Here is a 12,309-nt window from a genome sequence, read left to right on the forward strand (position 1 = left end):
TGTTGGGGTAAGTAGCAGACTAGCCTACATTTACAGAGAGATCTTGGAATTGGTAGAGCCAGAAAAGGCCTATTCCCCACAGCTTCATATCTCACTAGGAAATTATAAACATGTGCAAGAGAGACACAAGGAAGCCCAACAAAAAGTAAAAGTCAAGGCAGATTTGAGAGCCGACTCATCTTTTAATGCAATTCCCACCCCACAAATAAAAGCATTGTCAAAGGGCAGAAACTTTACTGAGTCAATACGTGTGAGCGCAACCTATGACAACATAGATTGCTGACCACCAAAATATGCAGACACAAGGGTGACACCCTATAAAGACATGCTAAAAAATAAAAATAAGAACTAATCTGAGCAGAGAGGTCAGTAGCAATATGTATTACAATGGAAAGGATTTTTAACAACATTTTAAGTATAGACAAGTTATTTTAGAATAATAAATTATAGCACTCCAGAAAAAAAATAATAAAATTCAGAAATGCCACAACATATTACTTAAAATGACCAGTTTTCAGCAAAAATAATTATAAAACATGCAAAGAAATATGAATGTGTTTAAGTCATGCTTAAGAAAAAAGTCAAAGGAAAGTGATTTGAAGTGAGAACAGAATAATTTAATAATGTAAATTGCTACGGTTATTTTATTTCAATGTGTAAATAATACAATACAATAAAGTAATCATTTGTGATATTGGTTACCATTGTGAGGATAAATTAAAATGATTTTAATTTGCCTATTCTCTCTAAGACCTGTGCCCCTCATTTAAAAATCAAAATCAAACGGTAAATATAGTGGGAATTAAAGAAGAAAATGAACTTAAAGCACGTAACAACTTAATGGTAACTGCCAAATATCTCTAAGAGCTTTCCTTATTTACATAAATAAGCACTGTGAAGTCTATAGAAGTAAGAATGGCTCCCTCCAGCCAGGACCCTCAAATGTGATGACTGGAAAGCAGCCAGATAAATAAAATAAATTAAAATACCTTGCTATTATGAAATGTGTTTGCTTCCTCTCCTAACATGGTCTTTCATCCATGACATATTTATCCTTTCTTGATTCTCATTTATAAAACGTATGTTCTAATTTGACAGGTTTTTTTTCTGTTTACATAAAGAAGGTGGGCGGACTCAGACAGGACTCTAAGCCATCTCTGGAACATAAGTGCTCTGCACATATAAGCTGTCGTAAAAACCAAGATCACTTAATCCCTGTTTATTTCAGAGAAAATAGAAAGAAATTCTTCTGGGGGTAAAAGTTAAGGTATTTATGGCAGAGAAACAGGAAATCTTATCTTTAAATGTTATTAGAGAACTTGAATGTTGACCAAGTACTTGAATATTGACCAATTAGTATTTACTAATATTGCCAAGAGATTTCCTCATCCCGATGTGGTCTCTTAGCCATCACTTTCTCTATATTTGGGAAGCAAGGAATCACAGATGGCACACAGAGCTTGTAAAGGCTAGGGGGAGTGTGGCTGACTCACATGAAACCAGAGTGCTCATGTCGGAAGAATCTCTGGGCATTTCCTGCGACGACTGGACTGGGTTAGAGATCCTACTCATGAGCCTTTCGAGTACAAAGTGATCACAGGAATATTGTCATACAATGAGTGTTTCTATGGCCAAGTTTATCATTATTTAGTGAGAATTCAAAAGATGGGAGCAACTGAGCAGTTGAAAATTAAGGAATCACTCTGGCAACTCTGGACTAGAAAACCTCTCAGATCTACATATGGCAGATACTACTTCAGGGGAGGCTGGGGAGATGATCATCTACAGAGAGTGTGGTTAGGACTAGAATTCAGGCCAATGGTTGAGGGGCCAACAGGGTAGTACGAAATAAAATATCAATGGTGAGTCTCAGGGGCAAGAGCAAGGGGAAGAAGAGAGCCAGAGAAGGCCAAGGGCTGCTTTGTAAAGGTAACTGTGGCAATGATTTCTTTGGGAGTGAGATTCTGCTTGCAATGAAGTATAATCACATAACATTTTAAATATATACTCTTTTTTATGGGTTCAGAGATCGTTTGTATATTCACAACTAAAAAGTAAAGTTAGGAAAAACAGACAGCAAAATCAGGTGCTTTGACTTTCAGTTCTGTGGGTGATTCAGGAAAGGTCAATGCAGAGGGTAACATGACATGGATTCTGAGCCAGAATAATGCAGTGAACAAGGATCCAGCTTCTTATTGAGCCCATATACCAAAGAAAACATACCCAGGAGGAACAAAAGCCTAGATTAAAACCACAGAGTAAAAAATTGAGATTAAAAGTATGTCAAAACTGTAGGTGGTAATATGATTGAGGTATATCCTTGAGTCACTAATATAAAAAAAAAACAGCTCTAAGAATATGCTATAAATTCAGAGTTTCTTAGGTTACACTTTACCAGTTTCAGCACAACATGGTTTCTGCCTGTGCCCATAGGACACAAGAATTCTCCTGACCAACAAGATTTAGCATATTAGAACAAGTAGGAAACAAGCATTAGGGTATTTAAGAAGAATTCCTAAAAAAATACATATTATACAAACATATGTGTGTATAGAAAAATGCAGTGCACGCGTGCACGCATACACACATAATGACATGAATACACACACACTCAATTGGTACATGTATATGTGGGACGATATACATGCTCACAGATTCATGGAAACTTGCAAACAAAATTCTATGTAAAGGAGAATGGTTATGCATATACCTGCGTATAGACACAGGCATACACGTGTTTACACGTACATTTATATAAACTTACAAATGTGCATATGCACATAAAATCATGCTTACACAGAAAGACAGAAACACACACACATAAACACACACACACACACACACACACACACACACACACACACACACACTTTCTGTATTTTCTCAGAATTTGACTTATGATTCCCCAGAGAGTACTTCTGAGATCCTCTGTGTTTGGCCCAATTATTCCTGCAGGCCCACAAGCAGCACACCCTTTTAAGACCAATTTGCCTGTGTCTCCCAGAGGATTGACCAGCAAAATTGGGAAACAGGAAAGACTAGTTCTGGAGTCATAATAAATATGAAAACTAGTCAGCCTCTGTCTCCAGCTGGGGCACTGGACACCAGGTCTGGGACAAACTAGATTGAAAGGTAGGTGATTAACTATATATATGAGTGGGAAAAAAAACATCACAGAAGAGTTGACATCTGAGCTTGTTAAGATTCAGAGGAGAGCTTGGGCTCATCCTTGGAAGCCCGGGCTTTGGGATCAGGAGGACAGAAAATTCGTTCAGGTGAGCAAAACTTTCCTAGGCTTTTTTTTTTTCTGAGTTGTAGTTCATTTCTAATACACATTTTGTTTTCTCTTTCCTTGTCTCATAAAAATCCTTCTCTTTGGAGACACAGGCAAGTTGTACGTGGCAGAAATTCTTATGGTAAGTGTGGAACACTTAAAACCTAGGGCAGGGAAGTGTCTAATTTGTCATCAAATCTAGTTCTTTTTCATCGAAACACTTGATTCTGTTTTTTAATGTCTTTCTTTCATAGGTCTGTTTGCTCTCCACTCCTATGTTTTTCGTAGCAAAGGCCTTGGCCCCTTCATCTCATGCAGCCAGCTGCATAACAAACCCAACTCCCCTGATGACTGCCACTTCTCACTTCTTCTTCATTTTTCTCTGTCTGACACAGCGTCACCTCCACCCTCATCTCTCATCTGCTATTACTGCTTTCTCTTTATGGCTGTTGCTCAGACTCTCTCTCCTAACTTCAACTTCAATTTTGCTACAGAGTATCTATGACTTTTGTTAAGTCACTTGAAATGCCGATTTCTGACTCTTCCAAGTTGTAAAATGGTGTGACTAGGTCATTTTGAGAAGTTTGAAGATAAATAAGATGACATATCCAATGATAACATACTCAAATCACCTTTCTGAAGTGCCTAATACATAGCACTAAATTAATACATTATATTTCTTCTCCTTGCCTTCTTCCCAACCAAACACCAGTTTTAACCTCTCCTTATAATACTTCCCAGTCTACTCTAGCACCTCATTCATTAGCAGTCATCCCTGACTTTCTACAATAACAACTTCTCTTACATAGTGAAGTGAAAACATGCATATCATTTCTCTGTCCTCAAAGATGCCCTCATTCAATAAAGGAAGACAGTCTCATTTTCGCCAGACTCCCAGCTTAGACTAACATCACTGTATATAAGTGTGTACCTTCCTTTCTGTTACCTTCCTTCCCCTTCTCCCTTCTCATGTATTAAGACTTGGTGATATGCTGAAAACAGAGGCCCTATGTCTTCTCTAGGAGAAAGTCACATAAATAACTAAACTACAATTGCTGAGGGAGACTGCTATCAAAAGTGACTTAAAACATGCATGGGTGAGGAAAGACATCACAAAAAAGTTAACATCTGAGCTAGATTTTGTAAGTTAAAGAAGGTTGGATTTTCTTTAAAATATAATTTTTAGTTGAACTGAATTTCACAGTGCTAAGGAAAGGAAAAGGAAAAAAAGTAATAATAACAGCAATCAAGAAACAACCAACCAGAGAGGTAAACAAAGAGAATATCCAAGAAAAAAAAGAAAGGAAAGATAATCCTGTGTTGGGATTTATAGAGTAGTCAAGTAAAGGAGTTAAATATTCTCAGCAACAATTCACAGGCATTAAGAAGTGTATAATTCAAAGAAGATTTGCGTATAAGAATTTTTCTTTCACCTTAAACAGTGACATAGAACACATATTATTGATCTCCTTAATTATTCAAACTTATGGATTATGTTCAGATGACACTAACTTCCCCTCCACTAGACCACCTTGAAGTGCCAGAAGACAAGTCTTTTAAAATCAGTTTTATTGTTTTATTCACTTCTTATTGGTGTTCCTAAAATGAACATACCAGAAAACAGTCTATAAAGATGACAAGCCCAAATTTAGACTGGATTCCAGATATTTCTGCCTCCCCTTAATCCTTGTCTTGGACAGGCATACTGTATCTCAAATATTTTCTAATCCCTTTTACATGGCAGTTGATTCTCAGTACTCTGACAGTTCTATGCAGCTACTAATTTCTCATGCAAATGTTTTGTTGTTTAATGCTCTGAGAAGTTCACAGAAAATAGTGAAACTTTTTAATATGTGTGAGAACCAGTGTTTTCTCTTCGAGAAGATTAAATTATTTCTTGGAGACATTCTATATACTTGAAAGGTCTTAGTATAATAAGGCTGGGTTAAGGAAACAACACTGACATCATCAGTCCAGAAAATTTTAAACAGTTAAAAAATTGCTTAATTTCAAAAAATTGAATATTATCTACAAAGGTGGAGATAAAACGCCTAAATATCAAAAAGCTTGTATAAAAATTAAATGCTTGACTTATAGTGATGATATTATTGATACTCTTATTTCAACCAACAATAAATGCATAGAGTAAAAGTATTATATGCTGACTGCTCAATATATATTAATTTTTAAAGCCTCAAGCATGCCTATAGGGCTAGATATTATAATTAATTAACCCTGCTCTAATTAATGGAGAAATCATGAGCCAGACAGAAAGAGACTGATTCAGGGTTTCCCTGAGGCAGTATGCTGTCATAGCCTGCAATCCTACCTCTTAAGCATACTGCTCTGGAATCTAAAAATTCAAGACATAAAATCTGGTAGCAATAAATAATGTACACAAGTAAAATAACAAATATGCTGAACTGAGGCATGAGAGGATGGAGTTGGAAGATAGGATGTACATGCAAAAATATTAATTAGAGAAGAGACAAGACCCAAAGTATTAGAGTAGTTCAAAATTAAAGTACCCCTTATATTAATCCCTCGGTGAGAAATCATGGGTCCATCCTGAGACCCAATGTCTCTCACAATAGATGATATTACTCTCTTGTAAGTGGCAACTATTGTACAGCATAAAAGGCTGTCTTGTACATGCTTTTATATTCACTACCCTTAATTTTATTGTAGATACAATAAAATTATATAATAAAATAAAGTAACAAAATAAATTTTATAATAAAATAAAATCTCCATTTTATAAAAGGTCAAGCTCCAAAATTTAGCCCACTAGAAAGTAGAAATCAGGAGTTTAAAGCCAAGTCTGTAGATTCAATTCTATCCCACAGCTTAATATCTCCAGCTTCCTCATCTCCAATAAGTTTCCTCCATGTCATGTGTTTTAATTGTTTCCAACAAGGAGTTAGATGTTTTCTTCATATGATAAGATATATTACTTACTTTTCTCTATGTGTTTTTTTCTAACACAGAGATTTTGAATAACCTCCCATCCTGAGGTGTGGAGGTTTCCTCACAGATACGTCTTGATAAGCAGAGGTCTCTTCCTCTCTCTTGACAGATATATTTATCTCTAGTGATGTAAAGAGATGCAGGTTGCCTTCCTAGGCAGGGTTACAGAAGGCATCCACACTTCTGCCACCATAGATTAAAATTGTATGGTGAATTAAACTTTTGGGACCATATGAATTTTTTCAGAAGTCATCATTTTTGCAGTTTTAGAAACATGATTTGCAGGTCCATACTCCTGTCCATTATGCCATTCACACAGTAAACATGGGTTAAGTATACTCCAAAATGCGAATTGGAAATGAGAGGAATTTTCTAAAGAAATAGAACACTTCTTCCCATTAACAGGAATTCCAGTGGGAAAAATAAAAAACTTCTTTCCATTAACCTTTCTTAACATAAATTCATTTCTTCTCCTTCCTCTCCATGTGTAAAAACCAATGTGATCAGCCAAGAGGTTGTGAAATGAATGTGGAGAATTGAGACCATTTTAGAGATGTTTTACCTAGGTAAAATCTGATAATTCTATACTCCACTGAAGAGAGGTAGTTGGTGCTGCTTGGAATGGCAGGGATGGATATTTACAGTCTTTATCTCTTGGGCAATTCTACAATAACATTGAGGTAATGTTACTCTTTAACTATTGTCCCTATCAGTCACTGAAAGTTCACCCTGCCCTAATGGAGATGGATAGATTACAGCTTTTTTTATCTCAACATCTTTCCAATCATGTCTTATTTATTTACTTATTTACTTACTTAGTTTTTATTTGAGATGGGATCCCACCCGGTCACCAAGGCTGGAGTGTAGTGGCACCATCTTGGTTCACTGCAACCTTCACCTCCTGAGCTCAAGATATCCTCAGTCCTCAACCTCCTGAGTAGTTGGGACTACAGGCATGCACCATGCCACCTGGTTAATTTTTATATTTTTGGTAGAGATAGGATTTTGCCATGTTGCCCAGGCTGGTCTCAAACTCCTGAGCTCATGCTATCTGCCTGCTTTGGCCTCCAAAACTGTTGAGATTATAGGCGTGAACCACTGTGCCCGCCTTATCTTCTTTGAACTACTCAATGCTCTCTCTTGCTAGAGAAATGGGAAACATTACCCACATATGTACTTTAAAGTTATTATGGGAATTAGTTTAAATCGTGATAATACAATTTGTTATTATATTATTTTATTTTAGTCATATACCTATCTGTAAGTCATGGCTCTACATTTTCTTGTTGTATTGAAGACCAAATTGCACTAGTCATGGACTGGGAGAAGATAAATGACTCGGTTGATAGTACTAGGCAGAGGAATTTATAGCCCCTCTCAGTCAACAATCTGTTAACTTGATGTTTTTTACAACAGGTTATTTTTGTGTCATCTCCCTAGGCCAAATACGCAGACTACAGACATGAGAAAATGTTCAACAGCAGTCAATTCACCCCAAAATATTTTCTGCTGACTGGTCTCCCTGGTCTGGAGGCACATTATCCCTGGTTCATCTTTCCATTCTGTTCCACATATCTTGTGGCCCTCATGGGTAATAGCCTGATCCTGACTGTGATAAAGAGAAGCATCTCTCTGCACCAGCCAATGTACCTGTTCTTAGCTATGCTGGCCTTTGCAGAGCTTGGTGTCTCTGCCTCTGCACTGCCCACTGTGCTGGGCATCTTCCTTTTTATTGCCAACAAGATCTGCTTTGAAGCCTGCCTTTTGCAGATGTTCTCCATACATTCGTTTTCCATCATGGAGTCAGGAGTTCTGCTGGCCATGTCTGTGGACCGCTTTGTGGCCATTTACAACCCACTGCGGTACACTGCTATCATGACCTTGCCCCGTATTGCTGGTACTGGTGCTGCCCTTGGACTGAAGAGTGTGATGCTCATGTTTCCAATGCCCTTTCTCCTGAAGCGTCTGCCCTTCTGTGGCCACAACACCCTCTCTCACTCCTACTGTCTGCACTCAGATTTAATTCAGCTGCCCTGTGGGGACACTCGTCCTAACAGCATTCTGGGGCTCTGCATCGTCACTTCCACTTTTGGACTGGACTTCCTGCTCATTGTTGTCTTTTACGTGCTGATTCTCTACACGGTGCTGGGCATTACTTCTGGGGAGGGGCAGTGGAAAGCCCTCAACACGTGTGTATCACACATCTGTGCAGTCCTTGGATATTATGTGCCCATGATCAGTGGGTCTCCGGTACACCGTTTCCTGAAGCATGCTGCACCTGCTGTTCACCTCCTACTGGCCAGTGTCTATCTTCTGGTGCCACCTGTGCTCAACCCCATCATCTACAGTGTTAAGACCAAGCAGAGTCGTCAGGGGTTGATCCAGCTCTTTCTTCAAAGAAAATATTAATGGAGTTAGGGCTGATGAGATGGTGTTCCTCTAGCCAATTAGTTTCATTACCAAAGGCAATCCAGGGAGAGAGAATGTGCTGGTCACCTTGTCAATGTTAAAGAGCTTTGAAAATGCTTGAGCCCTGGAGGTGGAGGTTGCAGTGAGCCAGTAAGCTGAGATCATGCCACTACCCTCCAGCCTGGAAGACAGAGTGAGACTGTCTCTCTCTCTCTCTCTCTCTCTCTCTCTCTCTCTCTCTCTCTCACACACACACACACACACACACACACACAAAAGCTGCATATTGATGAATGTGTGGGGAGCACACACTTTCATAAGCTGCAATCTAAATTGGTCTTTTGTCCATATGCTCTTTAGTCCAGAAATTCTAAATCTTAGCACTGCCCTCGTTTTTACACTCTAATGTTTGTTCATGGTAACAGATATTTGAATGAGAATTTTCACCTTAGCAATATTTGAAATAGAGTTAAAAAAATTAACTACCTACCAATTAATGTATAAATGATTAAATAAACTAGAATTTATCTGTACTATGGAATATTCTTTAGTAATGCAAAAAGGATCCAGATTAATAGGTGTCCAAGGCTTAAGTAAAATAACAAAGTACTGGATTATATTTTGTGACTCATAGATGTGTATGTGTATAGAAATACCTATCACAATGATTTTTTTGTCAGATTATTTAAGCACATAAAAACTGATTTGTTTATGTGTGCAAAAACAGACACAAAATAACAGTAAAGGTTCTTTTGGAGAGTTCTTTGACCGTGAAGAGAAAAACAAAAGAAATTCTCAATATTTAAAACTCTTCAAAAATAATACATTCAATACTATCTTCTGTTATTAAAATTGTATATTTTATTATCTGTGTATATATATGGCATGTTACAGATATTTATGTATGTGTGTTACAGATATATGTGTATGTACAGATATATGTGTGTGTGTATATATATACACATCTGTAATATACACACATACATATCTGTAATACATAAACATATATACACAATAAAATTTACAATTTTAATAGCAGAAGGCTTTAATAAGTCTTCAGTATATATTGACAACTTCAGAAAATTAGAAGAAACCTAGGTCTAAGACCAAAGCCCTATAGCTGAGAATAAGCCCAGAGCGGAGAATTTTAGAAATTAGTAATTTATGTCTACAGGAATGCTGGCCTTGAGAAATAGCACTAACTCCTCCTTCTAAGACCTTATTTAAAGAACTTATTGTAGATGGACATTGAGATGAAAAAGTGTAGGGCAGAGAAGATACATTGTTCATGATAGTTACCGTTAATCACTTGAGAATTTAAAATTTGAGGTTTCACGAGTTGTACTAAGTTGAAGCCATTGTAACATAACAGGCGGAACATTAGTAGAGTAACAAAGGAGGGGCAAATCTTTTGAGAGCTTTGCTTTCCTTGGATATGTAGGGGCCTGAATTTCCAAGTGTCCCTGTCTGCCTCCTGGTAGCCTTCAATGGCTGACAAGACTAGATTCTCCCTCCCCTTCCATTCCATTATGCATTCTAACACTTGTTGCTTGTCTTGTATCACATATGATATCTATAGTAAGGTAATTATCTGCATACTGCTTTTTCTTTTCTTTTCTTTTTTTTTTATCTATTGTTCACTTCATGCACCCATTGACTTCTATAGTGCCTAAAGCAGTTTAGGTACTAAATAAATAATTGGGAAATGAAGAAATGAATTATTGAGTCTATAAATCCAGTCAGACCTACATATATTCCCCAGACCCTTATGTTTATTTCATAGAAATCTAATATTAACCATTAACCTCTTTTATTGTGTGCATTAACACCATTTGAAGATACTGTGTGCATCCTTTATTCTTTCTCTCCCCTCTGTTTCTATGACTACAATTTTCTTTTCTTCTCTGACTTCTTTTGGTTCACATTTTAAAGATGTCCTCAAAACCTAAGGATGTTCTCCTAGAAATTACTATACTCTAAACTTCTCAATAACACAAATTGTCTTAATACAAACCTCATCCTCAGTGTCAGGATTTGTGCTACAGTTAAACATTCCCAGTTATATTTGGGAGACTTTTAGAAGAACACATGCATGTTTTAATACTAACCATTATATAGAAAATCTATAGTAATAGTTTTGGTGTGGTGTATGAGTTAGAAGAGTACATTTGGAAAAAGTTTGAAAGTAAGAGATGTGTGAGGCTGTTGCCAAAGTTGTAATGGTTTGAATACAATAATTTATAAGATCTTTATATCTCTGTGAGGTGTATTGTTTACATTATAAAGGAGATAATAAATCATGAAAATAGATTTGAATTCACATATCTATAATTTTAAATTTCTCACCCTTAAATGACTTGATACTTGCCTCAAATTGTGATGGAGACAAATTCAGACTGAAGATTTGAATATGGATTCCTTTATCCATACAGAGTTTAATATTATAATTTTAATAAGTTTTTCATGCATGTAGTTTCTTTTTCCTATGGGAATATCTCCAGAGTCCTCATGACTCTACTTTTTTCCTTCATAAGCATGTCCATTCTGCCTAGTTATCATCCTCTCTTCCAACTCCATCCCACCCACTAATATCTCTCCTTAGGGGAAGGAATCTTGATGATTGGTAACACTGCAACTCTCTTCTCTTTTTCTCAGACTTATTGACATTCAAGTTAGCATTTTAGGAGGCATATATGTTCTATCATACACAAAATAGGAAGTTTCTGAAAGGGATAGGAATAAAAAGCTTTGTCTGTCTTTCCCTTCTGTAACCTACAATTGTACCACTCTCTACCATGTAGATGTAATTTTAATCAGTGGCTCATAACCCAATGATAACTCCATGCCTCTAATTCGTCTCACTGTTTATATGCGTGTCTTGTAAAAATGGTTTTACCTCAATAAATTCGTGAGATCTCACCTGAGACATTCATGCAGGTGGATGTCCCAGAGTTGGAAGAGAGCGCTTCTGGATTTCGAGGACTGTACACCATAATTTTCTTCACTTTACATTGAGTGACAATACCAATATAAATCCACATGCCTCATCCTGAATGTTTTGCCATTCAGTGAGATTAAGGTTTTTCTCCCCACCTATTTATTGTAGGAGATAACTCTGTTTATCATACTAAGATCAGTATTGGCTTTTTTTAGCTGTTCTCTATGTTCTCTTTCCCACATGGGTTTAATTAGTCTGATAGCCACTTTAGTGGATCATACTTCTGGATATTTTATAAACATCCCAACATTCCTCTGAATTGTTAAATAGACATTGCCTTTGGGACTCAGGCATTTGATGCTTACATTCCTATTTACCTTAATGAAAAGTATTTATGTTTACTACTCCAGTAGCATCTGTTACATAAGCTTTATTATCACCTTCACCTACAGGCTAGATTCATTGCTCCCTGTGGTCCCGGCATGCTCATTTTTTGCATGATGCTAGACATTGTGCCTATAGTCAAATGGCAGAAGGCCCTCCTAATGTTTGTTTGTGCTCTTGTACTTACAAACAATCATTGTCTTCTAGTTGTGCTACATAGGACTGCCTGTGCAGTCCCTGCACTTCTGCAGACTGTTATTTCCAAGCATTCTTCTTTTTTCCCACCTGCAATTAATTCAATACCTAGAGCATAAAAATGCAAAAGAAATGAAAGAGA

At 37.0% G+C, this 12,309-nt stretch overlaps 1 protein-coding gene across 1 annotated transcript; it reads left to right on the forward strand.

Annotated features, from left to right (window-relative positions):
- The first annotated feature begins 7,711 nt into the window (after positions 1-7,711).
- On the forward strand, positions 7,712-8,650 carry LOC116525313 (olfactory receptor 51I2-like). Its single transcript, XM_032241111.1, has one exon. The coding sequence runs from the start codon at positions 7,712-7,714 to the stop codon at positions 8,648-8,650; it is 939 nt and encodes a 312-aa protein (XP_032097002.1).
- Positions 8,651-12,309: the final 3,659 nt, after the last annotated feature.

Source organism: Sapajus apella, unplaced genomic scaffold, assembly GCF_009761245.1.
Source record: "Sapajus apella isolate SASKATOON/1434 unplaced genomic scaffold, GSC_monkey_1.0 scaffold47, whole genome shotgun sequence".
Classification (NCBI taxonomy): domain Eukaryota; kingdom Metazoa; phylum Chordata; class Mammalia; order Primates; family Cebidae; genus Sapajus; species Sapajus apella.

Bases quoted from the DNA above. Each gene is read 5' to 3' on its own strand.
- LOC116525313 (XM_032241111.1), top strand. From the start codon at position 7,712: ATGTTCAACAGCAGTCAATTCACCCCAAAATATTTTCTGCTGACTGGT.